Source organism: Dysidea avara, chromosome 2, assembly GCF_963678975.1.
Source record: "Dysidea avara chromosome 2, odDysAvar1.4, whole genome shotgun sequence".
NCBI lineage: Eukaryota > Metazoa > Porifera > Demospongiae > Dictyoceratida > Dysideidae > Dysidea > Dysidea avara.
In genome coordinates, this window is record NC_089273.1 from 19,979,459 (window position 1) to 20,003,257 (window position 23,799).

Sequence of the window (23,799 nt, forward strand, 5' to 3'; positions counted from 1 at the left end):
TTCAGGTGAATTTTGTGCCAAATCCTTGACATATACAATACAAATCAAAGTTTATACAATACAAATCAAAGTTTTAGATATATTACTAGTCTCCTTGTAGAAAATTCAGCAATAAGGGAATATATAGAGGACCAAAGCATGTTTTTGATAAATTGTTTTCATGTTATCACATGCATTGTCACACTTCTTTCTTGCAAACACACTCAATCCCTATAATATGCCTATGAAAAAAAAAACTAGTTCTAAAATTTCTAAAAATATTACTAAAGTTAATTTTGATTGTCAAAGTTGGAATATGTGTCCAGACGGTCCATGGTCTCAATGAGGGTTTTGTGGATGAACTCATACTGAGCCTAAAAATTAAAGAATAAAATGCAGCATATGATATACACATGGTGAGGTCTTACAGTGTTCTCCACCATTCCTGGATGTTGGGTATGCATGGTCTTGATAACATAGAACACATCAGCCATGTGTTCAGTCTTGAACCAATCATGACACAACATAAGAGCACAGAAACTTCCAGTACGTCCCAAGCCATCACTAACAACAAAAAATTCAAATTTCAGGATATGTATTACTCTCTTGTTATTAAGAAGTCAAAGTTACTGACAGTATAATCCATTTAAAATGTCTTTTTTATTGGAAGGTGCTAGATTTAATCCTATACACACATTCTCAGTAATAGTCACCGTCAGGGTTTTCTATATCACAGCTATATACAATAGGTTGTAGTTAGTGGTGTGTTCATATGTACCTGCAGTGGACAGTGATTGGCCCATTTTTACTTCTGCGTTGCACAGTCTCAACTATTTCAACCATATCCATAATGGAGGAAGCCTCTGATGGACAGGAGTGGTCTGGCCAGCACAAGTACTGAAATTAGTTAATGGTCCGAGGAGTTGACTCCTAAGAATTACAAAGGTATAATGTAATGCTACACAACTGTGATGTCATTAATTAATTACACATAGTACTCACTTTGGTATGTTTAACTTACATAATGCGTCGCACAAAGTATTTATCAGCTTTAGACTCAGTGGTTGTTTCAATAACAAAATGTACAATTTTCATTGTTTCTCCTTTATCAGGTCAGTACTTAGCAGAAGCCTCCTATAGTCAGTGTGCAAATGCAGTGATATAGTGCTATGGTATTAATACTTTTCCATTCTCCTCCAGCAAGTTCAGCATGACAATTGCATGAGATCTCCTCTCCCACACCATTGTCCAAAAATCAATCATGGTTGAATTCATTGGTTCCTTCAGCAGCCAAAAATTCCTTACGATGACGATATCCCTAATGTATTAATGGTACGCTAGTGCAGCTACTAGTTGTGTACTCACATCAATGTAGCTAACACAGATATAATCAGAACTGTATCCAGAAGTGTTGATAAATACTCGTGAATTGTCTGCTATCAAGATGTTAATTTTGTCACTAGTATTTAGACACAACTTACGTGGTAAACGTTTCGCAGATCAATTCTTATGTCTATTCTCAGGAAGATTAGCACTGATGTATTGGAAGTCTGACTCATTAGGACTGGATGCTTGTAGTTTCTAATATACATGTAACACAAATACCTGATTGTTATATTAGAGTGACCAGTTACCTTGAACTGAGACTCATATCCTGATAGCTTGGTAGCAGGGTTCACCTTAGCCAACTCCTCCAGTCTCAACTTTGCACTCTTAGCATGAGCTGCAATAGAGTTATCTCCACACATGATGGACTCCATCAGAGCATCAAATATAAAAACATATTGAGCCTGTGAGAGTAATATGTGATATTACTAGAATGACATGTTAATTTGTGTATTGGCTGTTACCAGTGTCTGAACTGTGAAGTTCCTCCTAAACCTCAGCTTGTGTACAGTGTTATACACATCCACAATTCCCTCATTTTAGATACGTTGTAGCTCCAATGAATGTCCCAGTCTGTCCTACCCCAGTACTACACACAATATAACATTACTTACAAATATGCCCACAGGTACTACAGCACCTGCAGTGAACAACTAGCCACATTTACATTAGTGATGTTTATCAACCCTCTTCTAAAATGATAGAAGTGCTGTGGGATATTTGGGCACACCATGATCTGGCCATACTGTAAAGTGGAAATGTTGAACTTCAAGGTTGACAGATTTTGCCTCAGAACTAGCCTCAATCTTAAAACGTTCTTTTTACATTAGTTATTCTATGACAATGTTCTCCATACCATTTTCACAGCCAGTGTCCTGATTGTGTATTTAGCTAGTACCTCCCCTGCTGCAAAGTCACTGATATGTTCCCATAAGTACATGAGCTATTCACAGCATCTGGCCAGTACTGCTGACATTTTAGCTGTAGTATTACAGTAACACAAAACATTCCATATAACAATAAAACATGCACATGTTTTATACAATATTCATGTACTCATTAGACAGTTGGATGGTATACTGTAAGGGGTGAAAATAGTGCAAAAACACTTTATTTGTAAACTATAACCATACTTTATAAACTATTGCCATATCTATTAAACCATTAAAATGATCATGTTTTTATGAACTGAAGACATAGAGAAGCTGTTGCCCAGGTATGTATAGGTAGTTAATTAGATGCTAGAACAACATCAACTTGATGTTACACAAAGTGTACTTACTTTAATTCCCCTCTTCAACAAAGTTAGTAACCATGACAATGACAGTCACATTCTGTTCTCATATCATCCTCCAAAACTCAGCCATAGTTGAGGCCATGGGACCTTGATATGCTATGTAAGCCTTCCTCTCATTATAACCCTGTGGAAATGCAATGTATTTTAGCTGTATATTATAGTGTGCTTCTACTGACATCGATGAAAGAAGCATTGATCTAGTCAAGCTTGTCTTGTAAGTTCAATATCACTCTGGAGTGATCATCTGAGGACCAAAACATCAAGTATACATTACCACTCAACTTTTACTCATACATGGCAGAATGTTCTTGTAGCGGTTCTTCATCACATTAACTTCAAACTTGCATGTATGAAAAGAGAAGTCATTTTCCATCACAAGTGAGCTGTAGTCAGTAGTAAATTGTTGGTTCATGGATGAGTGTAACATGGCAGTATGTTCAGCAAGTTCTCCACTTTAATTGGCTTGTACATACAGTAGGCTGCAAAAAAAAGTTTACGTTTTGTAATTGTAATTACGTTGTAGTAGCGTAATTATGAATTATGCTCTATTGGTAATTATGAATATATTGTAAATATGGCTGGTGAAAAACCACTTTTTTGCATAATTATGGATTACGATCAAAATGTAATTACAGTACAAACATGCGTAATTACATAGTAATCACACCATAATTACAATTACGAAACGTAAACTTTTTTTTTGCAACCTACTGTATTAGCTACAGGCAGACAACACAGTAAATACCATGCACACACCTAAAACATTATACATAAACATCACATTACACACAAAACACAATCACAACATATTACACTACACTAAAGACAAGACAACACGTTACACTACATCACACTACACAAATCACACTACACTACACAACACATTACACTACACAACACATACAATCAATACACTAGTGACTTACAAGGCACATATTGTGGATTAAGGACCAACAGTTTAATGGCTTCACTGGTTGACCCCTCATCACTTGTGGCAGTTACAGTGTAGGCTCCCTGGTCACTGTGAGTGGTACAGTGTATGTATAGTGAACCATTCTGTAGTAGTGGTCATTGACTGGTAATCCATTCTTAGTCCAACTGATCTCTGGTGGAGGATTACCACGTGCCTCAATGGTTGGTTGTCCAACTGATGTCTTCACTCTTATTCTTTAATATTGACAACTGGTACTGGGGGTAAACAAAGGCACATGGATGGTCCTGTAGTATTCTATGTAACTAAATACATGCTTTTGTGTCCACTAGTGCATGTGTATGCAAGTACACTTTCGGGAAGAATGCACTGTTAAAATTAATTATGTGATCTGGGATGAAATAAATCATGTGTGATTTAATGAATTACGTATGGCATCATTGTCTTGTTTAGAATACACCTCCTTTGTGTACACACAATGTGCAGTGGAGTGTGTTGTAAGTGACTAGTTACCACTGAGATAACTAAGACAACTGTTTCAAAACTGCTCAAGTCAAATGATAACTTAAATTACCCTAAGAACGATGTAATTTAAGGAAAAGATGCAGTTTCTAAACAATTGTGACTGTTATCTGAACTGTGGCTACTCTACCCGGTGAATAAAAACTGGAGTAATAGTGCAGTTATACATCATGCTTGTGTTCTATCTTGCTTTAGCTGCAAGTGTTCTATCACTTATAAGTGAACTGCATTATATTTTAGGGAACCATTGCATTAATCCTTGCATTAAGGTTTGTCATTATATCCCATTAAAATATTTACAAACTTTCATATAATAGTAGATGATGATGCACTCAGTCCATTCTTTAAAAAATTGATGTGTTACAAATAAAAAATTATATTTATTAAGTGCAGTATGCCCATTGTATTTTTACATGATTTAGTCTTAACCGGTCCCCTAGCATTGCATTTCAGAACTCTTCTCCTGAAATGCAATATCTTCTTTAGTAGGGTTTACTGCTGCAAGTATTGGAGCTTGTTTCTTGTTATATTTCTTCCTATACCAACTGTTAGTGGTACTCATCACCATGGTAACATGATAACATCATATACAGGAGATCAATCACAGTAGTACAGTGATAACAATGATGATGGCTATTATGATGATGATAAGGACAACAACTCCTATTATAGCTGAGCAACTTCCACTACCAGAGGATACAACAGGAAGTGCTGCAAAATATTAACAGCACACAGTGTGCAATTGTGTACATATAACATCACAATAGGGAAAATACCTGTATGAATCATCTTTCATAAATCGTGAAAAGAGTTGATGAAACAAGAATACAATGCAACACACAGCAATACAGTTTACCAATTCCACTTGGTACATGCATAACAACAGCATATTATATACACTATGATATACTAACAGTTAATTTGCAATGAACTAACCAATCGGTTCAGACAGGCCACTTGATGCGTACCTGGGATTCTGTAACATACTCAAATTACATCACACAATTTAAATCAAACATCACGTACTTACTAAAGCATTATGATTGTGAGCATATGCTCTAACAAAAGTGTAGTATGTACGTTGTCTATCAAGTGGAGCATTGTAATATTCCTTATCACCAACTCTACTGATGCTTTCATTTCCTAATACTAACATCTTCTCCCCTAGGTCTTCATTCTTGTTATACAAAACAGCTGCCACATACATTACTGATGACTTGTCACTGACAAAGTAAGTATAACTGACAAGGTCACTGTCTGGTACATGAGATGGTGTAGTCTCATTATTTGTTGTTACAACAACAAACAAGTAGCTACAATGGAGACAATGTAAGGAATGTGACACAAACTTTTTTCATAAACACCTGATTGCTCCATATGGAATATCAGGTTTAGGAAGTTGAATGACTGAAGTGAAGTGTGACTTGTCAATACTATGTGGTTCAATCATTCCAATCTTTGAGCTTCCAATATTTGCAACTATTGGAGAAAATGTATTACAAAACTATACCTTTACATTACATATGTCAACTAACTTTCAATTATAACTGTTGTGTTTGTATACACTATATTGGATGACTGATTGTTGTACGCTCCACAAGAGTAGTTTCCACTATGCTGATCAGAGTTTGGCTTGTGTATGATTAGTTGGGATATACTCACACCTAGGATGTTGCTTTCTGTTTCAGAAGAATTATTCTGCTTAATCCCATTTTTGAACCACTCAAATGATACATTGTTAGGTGATTGAGGATCATTAGTAGCAATGCAGTTCAAGGTAAACATGTTATCAGTAATACCAAAATAAGTAGTATTAAGTGGTTGAATTGTTGGTGGACCTGCATGTAAGAAATGTGTAACTTGGACAAAATTCCTATGACTGATATTCCTATGCTTCACTAATCTCTATGTTTTCCATTTAACATTATGAGTATGACAGTAGAAGAGAGCTGAGTCTCCTAATTAACACATTGCTTTACTTTACCAATTTAGAAGCTATATACATAGCTTATCTGAACCAAAACAGACAAGCTGTGAAAAAGTGTGCTGACCTTAAAAAGGCCTGGGTGAAAAAGTTGTGAAATCAAAGGTGGTGGCCAAGAAATGGCTGCAAATGATGCTATTGACGATAACTTTTAATGATCACAACAACGTCATCATTGCAACCATTTCCTGGCTGCCATCTTTGATTTCACAATTTTTATTCTTTTTGAAAAGCCACACCTCTTTTTTTAGTTTGGCTGTTGTGGTATAGATATCACTTATTTTTATAATTGCAAACCCCACACAAAGCTGGCCATAGAGGTTTTCTTCTAAATTGTTTTTCTTTGCTATACAGAAATTGTTGAACAAGAAAAAGACAATATGTGTACAACTACGTGTCTATCATAAGTTTGATTATGAGTAGTCAACTGAACCTTGCACAGGCTGTTATGTATAGCTGAACTATCTACAGGGTGACTTGTTTGCAACTGAACGCTCTACATGGTGATTTTATTGTAGTAGATCTCTTCAGGGTGACTTGTAACATAGCTGAACTCCACAGAACATCTTGTTTGTAGCTGAAATTTCTACAGGGTGACATTTTGTGGTCTGAACTCTCCACAAGGTGATTTGTTTTGTAGCTGAACTCTCTACAGGGTGTCTTATTTGTAACTGAAGTCTCCACAGGGCTACTTGTTTGTAGACTTTGATTACAGCTAATCTCACTAAGGGTGAAATGAAATATCTACAGAGTGTGGCTCAGGGTGACTTGTATCTAGACTTGATTGCAGCTGATCTCTATACAGGGTGACTTGTTTATAGCTAAATTTTTACAGGGTGACTTGTTTGTAACTGAACTCACTATTTGGTGACTTGATTGAAGCTGATCTCTCTACGGGGTAACTTCTAACATAGCTGAACTCCACACGGTGATTTTTTTTTGAAGCTGAACTCTGTACAACTTGTTTGTGGCTGAACTCTTTACAGGGTTACTTGTTCTTAGCTTAACTCTTTGGGGGTGACTTGTTATGTATAGTTGATCACTCCACAGGATGACTTGTTTAGAGCTGAACCATCTACATGCTGATTTGATTGCAGCTGATCTCTCTTCAGGGTTACTTGCAACATAGCTTAACTCTCCTTAGGGTGACTTGTTTGTAGCTGAACTCTCTACAGAGTTATTTGATTGCAGCTGAATGCTCTAATATCCTCAATCATGCACTTGTTATGCCTATTTGGTTTTTGTAGTATACTTGGTGACTTTTAATCTGATTCCTACCCACTTAAAAAAGACCTTTCTAAGATCCACCTATATACTTATTTTCAGCTCCTTCCATCAACTAGTTTGCTTGGTGGGTGTGGGAAGTGATACTTAAAGACACACGGTAGTGTGTCGTGTGGCACACAGTAGTGTGTCGTGTGGCAAAGAAAGCCGGTGCTCCACACCATGAGTATATTTACAGGAAGAAAGAAAACACCATTTTTATGCATACGTAGCTCCATGTTCTCTTCTCCAATTGGAATCATTTTTGTAGATCACAGGTTTGGTTACTGCAATAACCATTCTATACCAATTCTTAAACTAGTCCCCAATTGATTTTACAGTATTACAATAACTTAACCTGCCATTTAATGACTGTGAAATCAGCTACAATTGAAAGAGAAGAAACCATTCAGTCAAAATGTTCATCAGTTTAGAAACTACCAGAATGAAGGACCTAGGAAGCCACAGGCACCCACAGCTGCCGTAGTTAATAATAAGCGTATTAATGAACATTTATGAGTATTAACATGGGAATTTTCACACCATGGCTAGATTTTAACTAGAAATTTTATTTACAAAGTAGAAATTAAGTGAGGTGAACATGTGTGGTGCTGAATATGGAGGGCATTTTCAGTGATGAGTGTGGAGCCGAATACAACTGATAGTTAATGTCTATTCAATACTCGTTCAACTATTCGAAAGGTTTGCATAACTTCAAAGAGAGTATAACATACTCAAGAGACCTATGGTTAGCTGAGCCTGTGTTTTCATGTAAGTGATGAGAATGAGTAGTCTACTTGCAATTATTAATTGGCACAACACAGCATGCTACTAGAGCTATGCATAGTTTGGGGTTAAATCAAGCAGTCCAGGACATAGCTGGATGCTATAGGTGCTAAGTGCGTCTGCATCTGCTTAGGAAGCTAGTATCATTATTACTATAGCAAGTTCTAAGTCATATCAAGCAGCCTGCACCATGCCCTGGGTTGCTTATTGTCAGGGGCGTAGCTAGCCAGAAGGTGAGGGAGAGGCAGGCACGCCCTCACGAAACACTCAAAATAATTCATGACTGCAAAAAGGCTAATGACCCAATGGTGGGCTAGCCAACATACGGTGTTGTATTATTACAGCTTAAATATATAGCTACGTAAGTATTTCATTCTGATTGCTATCAGTTATCAATGGAGGTATGTTTGTCAAGCATCATCGTACGTGCCACAACTGTACTCCAACAAATTCATCCACTACAATCTGGTAGAGCTATATTGTGAATAATTTAGTGTAATTACAATGTATCACAGTTACTTTACATTAGCCACAGCCTGTGCTGCAGTCCTAGTACACTGACAGGATGACATGTTTACTCAATTCAGCTGGCGAAACACCATGTATTGCACAAAATCCCAGTTCAACATCTGTTTTGCTAGCAGAACTTGTAAGCTTGTGACTGATCCGCCTGACTGACTAAGTAAAAAAATTAGACTGCATGACACTGCACTGGGCTGTACAAAGATCGACTCGAGGAAATAAACTTTATCACCTTGTAGGTAGTAGGTTTGTAGCGTCATCTGGTCTTCTTTGTCACTTGTGAGTTGCAACTCCTGCGAGGTCACTTTAACCGGGTCACTGTTTTTGGGTTCAAAAATGCTCTATCACGTGAGTAATCTAGGCTAAATATATATGTGTGTCTCTAATATTTTCATTCAGTGGATTCACAAACAAGTTTATTTATTGTATTGGGCAGTCAGCACAGCTGGTAAATGCCCAGGAAAAAAAAGAAACTGTGGTTGAATGTTGTGTGCGCATTCACTACCAACCCCTGGTGATACCGCATAGTAGCACACACAATTTTATAGTCATTTGCGTGTCAAGTTTAATACTGGTAAGCTTATGACAGGAGTTTAAAGAAAACTTAGTGTGATGGGGCGGCAAATGCCCCCTTGCTTATTGTGCTAATTTATTTGTACATTTAAATTGTGCTACATGCATGATTGTATTAGTTGAGTTAGAGTCTGGCTATGGCTGTGGCTATACAAAGGTGCATTATAGTACATGTATTTAGTTGCAATAGTGCTTTAAACTAAACTCCTTCCAAGTTAGGTATGCATGATTGTTATTTCTATTTTGAAGTGACTATTCTATTAGTTCAAATCCTGGAGTTGGAGGGATTTTTTTCCTTAGTTTGGCCCCTTTTCTGTTACACCTTTTCAGTCACTAAGTGAAGTCATTAGGTCTAAGTCCTTGAAATTAGGTTAGGTAATCCTAAGGCTGCAGCACATGTTGCTGTCAGACCTTCAGTGCTGGTCACTGTAAAGTGCTAATAATAAATACTTTAGGTTTAAGGAAGAAAATCCATCCCTCCTGGAGGAAGACTGAGTGTGGCCCCGACTAGACATTGGGTGACCTGCAGTTCAAATCCTGGAGCTGGAGGGATTTTTTTCCTTAGTTTGGCCCCTTTTCTGTTACACCTTTTCAGTCACTAAGTGAAGTCATTAGGTCTAAGTCCTTGAAATTAGGTTAGGTAATCCTAAGGCTGCAGCACATGTTGCTGTCAGACCCTCAGTGCTGGTCACTGTAAAGTGCTAATAATAAATACTTTAGGTTTAAGGAAGAAAATCCATCCCTCCTGGAGGAAGACTGAGTGTGGCCCCGACTAGACATTGGGTGACCTGCAGTTCAAATCCTGGAGCTGGAGGGATTTTTTTCCTTAGTTTGGCCCCTTTTCTGTTACACCTTTTCAGTCACTAAGTGAAGTCATTAGGTCTAAGTCCTTGAAATTAGGTTAGGTAATCCTAAGGCTGCAGCACATGTTGCTGTCAGACCTTCAGTGCTGGTCACTGTAAAGTGCTAATAATAATAAAATAATAATAGAGTATCTTGATTTTCATCCAAACCATTATAAGTTGCATCTGCTCAACTTTTAACAACGATTTCAAGCCTGATGTTACAAGTTTTGCTAACATAGCACTTATTATGATGATCATAATGATGACGATTGGTGCGAGTGGGTCTTAATTATAGTGTACTACCCTGCCAATTGGTACTAAAATGTCAGCTTTGATTTGATGGAGTACTACAAGTTACAATACTATTGTATTGCAGAATTTATTTGATTACTTATGTGATACTCTAAATATCTAATAGAGTGCACATTTTTTGAGGACTTATAATAGAACACACACAATGTTCTACAACTTTTTAGGGATCCATGGCCAGAAGTGCTGACTCAGTGTGTTGCAGCCATAGCCATTCTATGCCTAATACAATAATTATATAGTGGCTACAATTAAGAGCTGGGTTAATCCATGACAATGAATTACTCACATGGCAAAATTTTATTGCACTTTATCACACAGTACAGTAGTATGGTATATATATAGGGGATTTCTCACTATTGACCAGAAACCAGCCTCATAATACCTTCATGACACCTCATTGCAATACTGCCAAGGGTTACTTTAGAATACAACCTGAATATATTTATACAATAATTTGGTCAAAAGTCAAGGGTCAAGGCTTTATTGTCGAGTTTAACCAGTTTGATGAAGGTTAGAGTACAGGATATATAGTATTGGAGTGCCGGACAAGTGTAACTACGACTGTTGTAAACATTATAGTCAGCACGCCTTGCACTATCATTGAAAGGAAATGGGACAAAAAGGAGAACAACCGTGATGTACATACTACATACAGTATGTCAAAAGACACCTGTTGGGATGAAGCAATGTCTAACAGTGGAAAACTCAAGACCGTAATGTCTGTGTATTAGTGCCATTAAAATTGACCAAGAATCCTTGCAACTAGTTAATCCGGTAGGTAATGACCCGGGGGCTAAGAACCTGGGAACCCTAGGGTATCCAACTCTTCTTGGAAGTTTATACACTTCATAATATGTGACCGGGCCTGCGAAAACAGGGCATGTGGGCACAAACTACACCCCATCACTCTACTGGTCATATCTCATTACTGGAAAAGTATATTTCCATTCTGTGACTTGCATCATTATGCCAATGAAATGCTTACTAAGTGCTGAAAATTGCAACACCATAGCATAATGGTACAAAACGTTATGAGTGATGAAAGTGTGAAAAAGTAGACAAAAATCATGTGCCCACATGCCCTATTATCGCAGGCCCGGTCACATATTCTATTACTATAGTCAGTACGTGTTCACCTGAGCCCCCGCCAAATATAAAGAGGTGAACATGTGTTCACTCCCAATGGTTTTGTACTGGAACAAGCATGTTTTCATGTGTTATAAACATGTTTGTGTTTGAATTGTCCATACTAAATGTATGGGATATTTTTAAGGCCTCATAACTCACCTATTCCTGCCTGTATCAAAGCACTGTTTTGACTAACAGATCTGGCATTTAAAGGGCTTCACAATGCTACTAAATGTTTGGGCAACTAGCCCATGTAACAAGAGGTATTAACAAGAAACAAGGGCTCATATGAACACGAGCAGACTATAGTTACATCTGCAAGTAGTCTTGCATGCAGCAAAATTACTAGCCAATTAGGAATTACAGCAAAACTAAAGATATGTGGTGTGGCCAAGAATGAATTTTATGCAGCTAACTATAGTTTATAAAGACTTCACATTGAATCCTTTATTATTGACTCAAGTTCTGTATCAGTTCTTTTAGCCGTCAGTTACTTTGACTTTCATGGACCCACCCTTTTTTGTACAACCAAGCTGTTTTGTGTGGATATAGACTAGCTATCCCCTAGCTAACTACAAAATATGTACAGTACAGCCATCAAGTGGTCATGTAGGCATACCGTAAGCGTAGAAATTTTCATGGTGTATAAATTTTTGTGGATTTCGTGGTACGTCTTATCCATGAAAATTAATCTACCCTAGAAAGATTACATACCGAGTTGAGCTGCCATCAATGCGCAGTCAAACCCAGTGCCATTGTCAAGGCCATCGTCTGTCTTGATCCGTCCTTGTTTAAATAATGCACCATCACTTCTTGTTAAGGTGCAATTGTGCAGTTTAGTGACGTGAGAGGTACGAGGTGAGGTAAAACTGCCTGATCACAAATTCACAATGAAGTCTTTATTATCGTATTTCAATCGTCAGAAAGAAGAGAAAACAGCGCCTAGTGAGAGCGATAATGATACTTCTAACAAGGATAGCGAAGCGCCCTCAAGCAAAGTTGTTAACAAAGCTTGCCACCTGGTTTGTTTGGTGGAAGAATATGAAAATTAATCTACCCTAGAAAGATTACATACCGAGTTGAGCTGCCATCAATGCACAGTCAAACCCAGTGCCATTGTCAAGGCCATCGTCTGTCTTGATCCGTCCTTGTTTAAATAATGCACCATCACTTCTTGTTAAGGTGCCATTGTGCAGTTTAGTGACGTGAGAGGTACGAGGTGAGGTAAAACTGCCTGATCACAAATTCACAATGAAGTCTTTATTATCGTATTTCAATCGTCAGAAAGAAGAGAAAACAGCGCCTAGTGAGAGCGATAATGATACTTCTAACAAGGATAGCGAAGCACCCTCAAGCAAAGTTGTTAACAAAGCTCGCCACCTGGTTTGTTTGGTGGAAGAATGTGAGAAGAGCAGAGGTGATTACATGAAACCTTCACTTACAGAAAAGGCAACCATCGGGAAATATGCTAGTGAACACGGGGTGGCAACTGCTGTTAAGGAATTCGATAAAAAAAATCTTAAGGAAAGCAGTGTTAGGGATTGGCGAGATGCCTACTTAAAAGATTTTAAAGAGAAAAGTCAAGAAGCTAAACCTGGTGAGAAGGTTGTTGTCACTGCACTTTCCAGCAAAAAACGTGGAAGGCCTGTACTTTGGGTGCAAAATTGGATGAACATTTGCAGCACTTATTGGTTGGGATGAGAGCAAGAGGTACATCTGTTGGGACTACTGTAGTTATGGGTGTTGCTGAAGGAATACTGATGAAGTACAAATCCCGATTCAAGAGTGGCATCAAGCTGAACAAGGAATGGGCTCAGAGCATTCTGCGCCGCATGGGCTTTACTAAAAGAAAAGCCAACAGTAAATCTAAAGTGCTTCCAGAGAATTTTGATGAAATTAGGGATCAATTCCTGACTGATATACGATCAGTCATTGAAATGGATGATGTGCCTCCAAGCATGGTTATCAACTGGGACCACACTGCTATGAAAATTGTTCCATCTATGAATTGGACAGTGGAGAAGAATGGGACTAAAAGAGTGGAAATAGCTGGTATTGATGATAAACGGCAAACAACAGCAGTCTTTGCCTGTGCCATGTCTGGAAAGTTTCTACCAATGCAGTTAATATACAAAGGTACAACCACCAAATGCTTACCTAAGCTTAAAGATGAAGGTTTTCCATCAGATTAGCACATTACGTACACTGCAAACCATTGGGTCAATGAGACCACTACAATGGCATATCTTTAAAAGGTGATCATTGCTTCTGTTAAGAAAGACTCAAGCTTGATGACACCCATTGTGCACTTGCCTTGTTTGATGTGTTCAAAGGGCAGTGCACTGCCAAAGTCCTTGAACTGCTTGAAAAAAATAACATTCTTTTTGTCACAGTTCCAAATAATTATACTGACAGGCTCCAACCATTGGATCTGTCAGTAAACAAGCCAGCCAAAGATTTTATTCGAGCTAAGTTCAGGGAGTGGTATGGGAGTCACATATGTAAACAACTCGATGATGGCTTAAAGGAGGATGTTGACATGAGAATGACTATAATGAAACTGATTACAGCTCAATGGGTGATAGATGTACATGGTTATGTTTCATCTCGACCCAGTATTGTGGTGAATGGTTTCCGAGCTGCTACCATTGTTATCATATAGCTACTTACTCAAGTTTATTTGATTATTAAATTCTCAAAATGTACAATTAATTCTTCATTTGATTTGTAAAATTATTGTAAATTAAATCAGTCATTAAGTTACATGTCAATTATACAGTAGCAGGTATAGCACACATACTTAAGCCAATGGAATCATTCAGAAGAGTATTTTTCAGGCCTTGATATGTAGGAAACTGATGCAGTATCAGCTTCTGTGCAGCATTCATGTGTGTATCTGTTAATTCCTGTCCCACTGAAAGGATCTTTCTGTCTGAAAATTTTAGTTAATATACGGACCCATTCCATGTTAGCATTTTGATCAACTTCTTTGCCTGTCTGTTCTTTACTATCTGTACTATTCAGCTTGGCTCGCTTTGCAGGTTTCTTCTCAATGATCACATCCTCATTTTCACCTCATCATTACCACCAACTTCCTTAGATGACTCACTCGTTGCAACTTTAGATTTTGCAGCAGCACTTGCTGAACTCATTGCTTTCTTGACTTTCTGTATGTATTTTGGATCACCTGTGAATATCAGCAGGCATGGAAATTCCAGTCCTCCCTGTGAAATGTCATGTGAATACTGCCTGCTGCCCGTAACTTTGCAGTGTATCATCCCACCACATCGCATAAACAAAGAACAGATTGCAGAAATATTTCTGGGCACGTGGCCGACAACATTTCCACGTTTTATTACAGATACAGCAAACGGATCAAATGCATTTCCTGTCTCCCTTGTACAGTTTAATACTTCACCACGAGAATACTTCACCATGAGTGGCCTCCCATATGTCCTTGTAGACATGGTAGCCCTCACGACAGAGTCACAGTAATATTGCACCATTTCTTTTGGTATTTCAGAGAACCACGGAAGTGCACGGCTAGATTTGTAATGAAACTGTACAGCTATGTTTTCTTCGTTGCCATCCATTATTATTAGCATCTTTTATCGCTTGCTTTGGCAACTGGCACTGGCCAGCGAATGCGAGCTACCCACGAAAATAAAGACCCACGAAATTCCCTTCTGACAAAAACACGAAAATTTATGCCACAAAATTTAATATGCTTATGGTAGATCCTGATGGTAATCCTGTTGTCTAAGCATCTGTTATCTTGGTAGGTTATGGTAAAAAGATACACATGGGTTACATGTATTTAGTTACATACAATAACCAACATTATACTTTAACCATAGTAATATGAGAGGTGTAAGTTTTCTGTTCACACAGTATAGGAAAACTTGTTATGTCTACAGGGTAATCCACTTGATGGAATAACTTAAAAATCGGTCTGTACATGAAGTAACTATCATACTGCAAACCTTTTTTGGTTTGACAGTTCTGAGAGTATTAGCTAAGGAGATCTCAAACATTTGAATAAAGTGCAATCGAGATGTTACAATGGAACAGTCACTGACAAGAAAAATGTGCACAAAAAACATCAGAAGCTTTATTTCTTTAGCATTTGAACCAGGGATCTCCACACCTACATGCCAAACCCTTTATCACTTCCCACCATCTCTACATTATAGATGAAAGTTGTACACTAGAATGGTAAAGTTTTATAATCTTGTAGATATACCAATGGAAATTCTAGATTGTTTTATGTGCATTGTGTCAGAGGTGCACAGAAAAAAGTGTCACAGCTGCATTATGTACTACAAAGTTTTATAGCTCATTTTATGGAACCAAGAAAATACCGTTTTTATGTATAGCTTGATAGCACCTGAATGGTAATTAACCATTTTCGCTCTGGAAACTTCCTCAGGGTAGGGCACCTCCAATTCAAAATTTGAGTTGAATTCTACCAGCCATCACTCAGAAACATGCCTTCAAAAGCTGTCTCATTTTTTCATAATTTTCTCTTCTTCTACATAATTCTTCTCAATCAAGTCACCGTGTAGAGAGTCAATTCAGCTACAAACAAGTCACCCTGTAGAGTGTTCAGCCTTGTAAAATCACCCCGTACATCTCGCTGTAGCAGTAGATAAGTAGTTCAGCTACCACCCTGTACAGGGTTCAGTTGTGTAATAAATCACCCAAAAGCTACATGATAATCATTTTATTCAGTTCAAATTATATAGATTTACATAAATGGCAGTTTCTGTATTTCAGAGAAAAAAAATTAAAGCCAACCATAGCCTTGATTTAGGGCTTGCAGCTACAAAGACACTTATATCAAAACAGCCAAGCTGTGAAAAAAGGATGCTGCCCTCCAAAAAAGGCCAGGCTAAAAAAAAGTAAAGATGGCGGCCAAGAAATGGCTGCAATGATGCTAATGCCAATCATTTTTTATCCATCATAAAATGTTTGGCATTAGCATAATTGCAGCCATTTCAAGGCCGCCACCTTTGGCCTTTTTAGAGCTACATCCTTTTTTCACAGCTTGGCTGTTTTTTGTACGTATATATAATTTAAACTCAATGAACACATTTAGCAAAATTTCATTTAGTAGCTTAACAATATACAACACACATCATAAGGGATGAGTGAGACTACATATTTATTTTAATTACATCCATGCAACAGCTATGAAAACATGGCTATTCAGTTTCTAAAGTGTTGATTAAATACCACTTTCACTTGGTAAACACGACTTCAAACTAATATACGTATATACAATTTAGTGTACAACCTTACCAAACACAATAACTTGTGCTTTCTGAGATGTGTCACTATATCTCATCCCATCCGTTCCTCCATTAGTAGTCATGCAATAATACTCATCCTCATCTTCTTCTCTTACTGGTGATATAGTCAAAGCTGGTGTGTTGACTCCTGTAGTTCTTTTACTAGATATCTCTCCATTAACTCTCCTCCACTGGTAACTGATAGGATCACTACCTGTTGCCTTACAGGATAGAGTGACAGATGAATTGATGAATACATTCAATGACTGAGGATGAGTTATGATATTATAGTATGTTCACGTTGAGCTGAATCCTCAAAAACATTTAATAACTCATGGATGCAATTACACACAATCTTGAAATTTGGTTCATTTGTAGTACTGCTTGACCCGCTAAAAACATTTCAAAATCTTGTTGTTCGAATGTTTGACATAATATTTACAGCTAATCAAAATTTTCACAATACATTTCCTATGGGGAAGCCATTTAAGTACAGGGTCCATTACAGCCATTTCCCGAACTTGTAATGGAGGCAAACTGTACGTGTCTGTTGTTGACACCTTTGCTGTTACCAATAGTCATCTGGTTGGCAGAAATGTTAACTCTGTTGAGAAAAAATCCACTTTTAATTTTTAGCTGTTTTTCAGGATTCAGCTCAACATGAACATACTATAGTAGGAGCTACAAGAAGTGATTAAACTAACAATAAGCATAATTCATAAGGTAATAAGCAGCAAGAAACCAGATAAGCAATATTCTGTAATTAATTCGTAGTTTGCTTCAGAAGCTATTCCAATGTTTAGTAGCCAAGCCAGCTACACAATACAAATTAACTACTTGATTATGAGAACCACAGTACATGGTGCTCTGGTGTTTTAGATATTTGAACAATCATGCAAATATTTGCACAAAGCCACCGATCCAAGACATGTGTAATAGTGATGCACCAAGTTATTGTTAGCAGTGCCATTGATGTTTGATAAAGAGTTAACTACAGTGTTATATATTTACTATCAAAAGTGCATGTTACCCACAATAACGCTAATGCATTAGGAATTCATTTATCTCTGTTCCTGTTTACCTTCACATATTTTTCACCCTGAATTTTTTGAGGGCTTCACTCTTTTGGCTGTTTTGGCTTGGATATCACTTCTTTTTGTAATTGCATACACCAAACTTCCTGTTTACTGAATTTAATTGTCATTTTCTTTACTAGGAAGAAGATAAAGATGTGAATTTGACTAGGTGTGAATCGTATCCCGATTATATGCACATACTGTTTTTCAATTCTCTACTGGATGACTTGTAATGCAGTTGAATTCTTTACAGGGTGACTTATTTATGAGAATTCTCTATGTAGTGACTTGATTATAGCTGATCTTTATATTGGGTGACTTGTAACATAGCCTAACTATCAGTGAATTGTTGTAGCAGAACTTGTACAGAGGGAATTCGTTAAAATCTGGACAGGACTGGACCAAAGGTCAATTCTTCAAGTAAGCTAATTCACACAATAAACTACAATGTACACTCCTCACCTAGTAGTAGCTCTGCCGATGAAGTGATCAATGGCTCAGACAGCAACAGAAAGGCTTAATAATTAAGGATGCACGTGAAACTATATTCACTCTAAAAAAAGCCTAGCACTAAGCTTAACTACTTTCCAATACGCTTCACTACACAATCGCTACATAACTACGATACCGTAGTCAACCATCATAAATGTGTATTTGCCCATATTCAGTTGTACAAAGTGGCAGAAGTTAAGGAGGCATGCTACTAATTCCTATGGATTCACATGCAAAATATATTTTTTGAATGATTGATTTTTAGTTTAGCTCAAATATTTGGCATAGTCATTCTTCAATACAAGAGTGTACAAAAAATACAAAAACAGTGCATGACAATAATAACTACACAAGTACGAAGCAAAAAAGTACAACGCAAACACAGTTACAAGAGCTATTTAAACACAACACTAATACAATACACACAAAAATTACACATTATAAAATTGTTGCACACCAGGGATGGGAAGTGGAAGATAAAGCAATTTCATCAGGTAGATAATTCCACCAGAGTGCGGCAGAATGTATAAATAGTTTCTTGGTAAATGATAGTCTGCAAAACACAGGTTGAATAAATAGTTGGGAGGACCTAGTAGGATGTCCATGATTAGTTCTAAATACTACAGGAAAATTGGAGTAAAAGCTACTGAGTTATAAAATTCAACTACATGTAGTAAGTGCATGTTTGAGATACTCTAATAGTACAGTCGCCCTATTAAAACATTCAGCATCATTAGTAAGTTATTCTATCAGAGCATTCAGCTATGTGATAAGTCATTGTGTAGAAATTTCAGCTACACAACAAGTCACCCAGTAGAGAGCTCAACTAAAACAAGTCATCCTTTAGAAAGTTTAGCTACAAACAAATCAAACTGTGGAGAGTTCGGTTACAAACAAGTCACCCTGTAACAAAAAAGTCACAATGCAGAGAGCTCAGTTACAAACAAATCAACCTGTGGAGAGTTCACAAGTCACCTTGTAGAGAGTTCAGCTACAAAAAATCACCCTGTAGAGTGTTCTGCTACAAACAAGACACCCAGGATTTAGCCACAAGCTAGTCACCCAGTAGAGAATTCAAAGAAGTTACCTGTAGAGAGTTCAGCTACAAACAAATCACTCTGTGAAGAGTTCAGCTACAAACAAATCAAACTGTAAAGAGTTCAGCTACAAACCAATCATATCACCTGTAAAGAGTTCAGTTTCACCAAATTACCCTATCGACAGTCTAGCTACATTGCAAGTCATTATGTGTAAGAGAGTTCAGCTACAAAACAAGTTACCTTGTAGTTGTAAACATTTCTACAAGCCAGCCAACCTGTAGACGTAATAATAAAGTATCATATTTTAAAAGTGTGTTATTGTACATACCGTATTTACTTGATTTGTGCCACACTCTCGAATAGTACCGCAGTGCAGTACTATTCAAAGATATCTATCCTTGTTTCTGAAAATAGTTTTAATTGTACCACACCCTCGAATAGTACCGCACTATACTTTTGTAATTACTCTTTACTAGTGCTCTCATACCTTTAGTATTAATTTCCATCTCGATTTAGGGAAAGCATTGTCGTTGCAAAATTTAAACAGCTGCCACATAATCAAAATTCCAGATATTAGTTAGTAAATTGACCACATAACACAAGGCGTGACATGGTTGTGCTGCAAGGACTTGAGTGAAAGAAAGGTCCTGCATACAAAAGGTTAGTAGCAACTTGTTGTGATTGTTTATAACCTATAATGTAGAATAGCTATAGTAGTGGCAGATTTAAAATATTAGTAGCACACCCTCAAAATAATACTACAGTGTGGCACTATTTGAAGGGTTTTATCCTTAATTTTGGAAAAACAATAATAGTACCCCTGGGGCACAAACTGAATAAATATGGTAAGTACAATACAAAAGAATTCTGCCCTTGATCTCTTCTTTTTTTTCTGCAGTAAAGATAAAAGACAAGTAAAAGAAGCTCCAAAACTGTGACAGGCTGGCTTTAAATAAATGCAAAAAGAAGTGATATCTATACCAAAACAGCCAAGCTGTGGAAAAGTGTGCGGCCCCCAAAAAGCCAGGGTGAAAAAAGATGTGAAATCCAAGGTGGTGGCCAAGAAATGGCTGTGATGGTAGATCATTGGCAAAAAATATTAATAACAACAGTTCAGGTGAATTTGGCGCTGAATCTTAGTGAAACTTAGAGAAGGCAACACAATTCACCTGAATTGTCGTTATTAAAACTTTGCCATCAACCTACCATCATAGCCATTTCTTGGCAGCCACCAAGGGAGCTTCATCAAATCTGATACAATTAATATACATAGCAAGATAGCTGGCTATTAATACTTTAATTGTATGGGAGGCACAGCCTGCACTAAAATTTTGCTATTGATGTAGCTACTGTACCTCAGCTGCTACCATACTGTATGGTAAGGTGGAGATACCATGCCTCAACCCCTTTTAAATGTCTGGATTACCATGCAGAGTTGACCATGGCTATGATCGTACATAACTAAAGTAAGCTGCACTTCTGCAGGTACCAATCCTCACCATCCACACTCAGTGTGACATTATTAGAGAACACATATCCTCCTTCAGTCATGGCTATACAATAGTACTGGTCCACATCTGGTGGAGTTGCTCTAGTTAGAATGAAACTGGACTGTCTTCCAATACTACCACTACTACTGTGACGTCTCCACTCATATTTCACATTAAACCCTCTTGCCTCACAAGTGAACATCACATCTTGTAGAGCAACAACACTCACATCCATGGGTTGTGTAGTGATTGTTGGTGGATAAACTGTAATTAAAAGTTCACTCTTATTGTATCTATGGTATAAATTATCTCACTTGTGATGGTCACTAGAGCATTACTGGATTGAGCCATTCCCCACTGACTGTATACTACACAGTAATATTGTCCTGAGTGGTCAGGACGTGCTTCAGTGATATTTAGTTGTAGTATTGTCTTGTCATCATTGAGTGATGACACGTTATTATTATTTGGTAATGGACCACCATTAATCCTCTCCCAATAACCACCAGTAATATCATCACCATTAACTTCACATGTCAATGTTACTGCCTCATTACCATTAACAATATTATGTTCAGATTCAGTTAATCGCACAAAAACATCCAATATCTTGTGGATAGAAATGTAAAAGATCTTGAGATTTGGCTCATCAACATCTCCTCATTCTAACATTTTATTTATGAGCCATAAAAGTTCAATTTGTAAGGGAAAGCCATTAAACTACCAATCTACTAAGAACTATTAACACATTTTGCATGTATGCTCTTCACACCTTTACTGCCATGTTACTAATTATCTAATCCAAAACAGCCAAGCTGTAAAAAAAGAGTGCGGCCCTCAAAAAGGCTATGGTGAAAAAAGATGTGAAATCCAAGGTGGTGGCCAAGAAATGGCTGTGGTGGTAGGTTAATGGTAAAAATTTTAATAACAACAATTCAGGTGAATTTTGTGGCCTTCTTGAGGGCCGCACTCTTTTTTTACAGCTTGGCTGTTTTGGATTAGATTATTTTATTTGCATGAAAGAAGAAGATGGGCTGGAACGTCAAGACTGGAAAATCTGACTTCTTCCGGATACCAAAGGACATGTACAGCAGTTACAAGTTTCTTTGCAGGAACCTTTTGTTGTTAAAGCAATTTGCCTTCCTGAAATGAAGAAAGACTGCAAATATAGTACCACTTTCATTTTACAGCAAGAACCAGCAAGTGTTTTGGAAGCCAGCTGCACTTGCCCAGTGGGTAAGGGACCCTGGGGTAGCTGCAAACATCTGGCAGCATTGTGTTACTGCTTAGAAGATTTTGTGAAGATGAGATCAACTGCTATTCAGCTTGATGAAGCCAGCTGTACTTCTGTTTTGCAAAAATGGAAACAACCAAGGAAGAAACGCCTTGACAGTAAGATGGTAGAAGATATTTCATTTGAATCAGCAGTTTTGGGGAAGGAGAGAAAAAGAGAGAAATTTTTCGATCCAAGACCACCATCAATGAGGAAGACATATCTCAAGATGAACTGGATGAGTTAGGTGATAGCCTAAAGACACTACCGTATACATGTGGGTTTACAGAACTTTTGGCTCCACAGTGTACTAGTGCTGATTCTAGCATAACACTACTACCACTAACTCCAGAGTGTACGAGCCTGTGTACATTGTCAAACACCGCTACCTCCTCCACTCAACGTCATTGTTGGTTTTGGTGAAACATTTTTGAAAGGTATTGCACCTACGGTTGCTCAGAAAGAGCTAGTTGAAACCAAAACTAGGAAACAGGCTGTGTCATTGTGCTGGCATGAGGAGCATTCTGGGTGACCAATTGCATCTAATTTTGGTAGAGTATTGTTACGCAAGTCTGATTTGACAAACTAGGATGTGACCTTCTTCACTCAAAGGATCTTTCCAATGTTGCAGCTATAAGATGGGGAAGAGAACATCAACATGTTGCTTTTGATCAGTACGCTGCTATCCTACCGCAGCGCCACAGAAGTTTGAAACTTCATAAGGCTGGATTTTATATACGAGAACCTGGTTATTTGGGTGCCAGTCTAGATGGAGTATTGTTCAGTAGTTCCAGAAGAGAGGTTGGTATTTTAGAGATCAAGTGCCCCTATTCAGCCAGTAATTTAACTGTACTGGAGGCTTGCCAACACCATCAAAGTTTTTATCTTACTTGCAATGAAGATGGCTCTTTTGATATGGACAAATCTCACCACTACTATTATCAAATACAGGGTGCAATGGCCATTACACAGACCAACTTTTGTGACTTTGTAGTATAGACCCCTAAGTCCATGGAAATATTAAATGTAGAGTTTGATAAGCAGCTGAAGGAGGACGAATGCCTACCTCGGTTATGTAGCTTTTATCAAAAGTTTATGCTACCAGCATTTCTCTACTAGACCACCAGTCTGAGCAGCTGCTTATGTGAACCATCATACAACTGTATTGATATTGTAAGTGTATACAATGGTCTTTTAACAAATTATTGTTCCATCATCATGTTCTATATCATTTGACACGGACATGACACAGATGTGTAGTGGTAAGTACCCGCATAGTGTTACGAGTACTTATATGGCTTCGAGCATTTTTCATAAGACCCATTGGCTTACAACTCTCCCCTTAAATGGGCATAGTTTTGCTCTACACAAGTTCGCCTTTCAGGATGCCTTAGCCTTGCATTACGATTGGCCTCCCCTCCACACTCCAACTCTTTATGCTTATGGGGCTTCTTCTCTGTGGATTATGTGCTGTCTTGTCCGAAGGGGGGACTACCTTCCTTTCGCCACAATGAGATAAGGGACCTCACTGCTACTCTTTTGACAGAGGTGTGCTCCCAGGTGTGTACTGAATCAGAACTGTAACCTGTCCACAATCCTGAAGAGTTCC

At 37.7% G+C, this 23,799-nt stretch overlaps 2 protein-coding genes and 1 long non-coding RNA gene across 3 annotated transcripts in view; all 3 read right to left on the minus strand.

The window, feature by feature from the left end:
- The window catches only part of LOC136246801 (uncharacterized), a 185,404-nt gene that overhangs the window by 7,411 nt on the left and 154,194 nt on the right, over window positions 1–23,799 (minus strand). The gene's annotated exons all lie outside the window — the stretch shown is intronic.
- On the minus strand, window positions 7–21,701 carry LOC136246305 (roundabout homolog 1-like). The gene is made up of 21 exons (XM_066037703.1): window positions 21,690–21,701; window positions 21,232–21,526; window positions 20,927–21,181; window positions 16,830–17,105; window positions 5,651–5,953; window positions 5,480–5,594; window positions 5,146–5,428; window positions 5,052–5,091; window positions 3,589–4,826; window positions 2,957–3,141; window positions 2,839–2,906; window positions 2,648–2,786; window positions 1,830–2,346; window positions 1,614–1,769; window positions 1,461–1,560; window positions 1,345–1,415; window positions 1,162–1,297; window positions 1,001–1,113; window positions 758–909; window positions 408–543; window positions 7–353 (listed from the first exon to the last, which is right to left on the minus strand). Exons 1-9 carry the CDS (start codon window positions 21,699–21,701, stop codon window positions 4,717–4,719), a joined length of 1,689 nt encoding a protein of 562 aa, XP_065893775.1. The 3' UTR covers window positions 7–353; window positions 408–543; window positions 758–909; window positions 1,001–1,113; window positions 1,162–1,297; window positions 1,345–1,415; window positions 1,461–1,560; window positions 1,614–1,769; window positions 1,830–2,346; window positions 2,648–2,786; window positions 2,839–2,906; window positions 2,957–3,141; window positions 3,589–4,716.
- Window positions 17,901–21,701, minus strand: LOC136246306 (B-cell receptor CD22-like). Its single transcript, XM_066037704.1, has 5 exons — window positions 21,690–21,701; window positions 21,232–21,526; window positions 20,927–21,181; window positions 19,668–19,702; window positions 17,901–18,031 (listed from the first exon to the last, which is right to left on the minus strand). The coding sequence occupies exons 1-5, from the start codon at window positions 21,699–21,701 to the stop codon at window positions 18,029–18,031; spliced, it is 600 nt and encodes a 199-aa protein (XP_065893776.1). The 3' UTR covers window positions 17,901–18,028.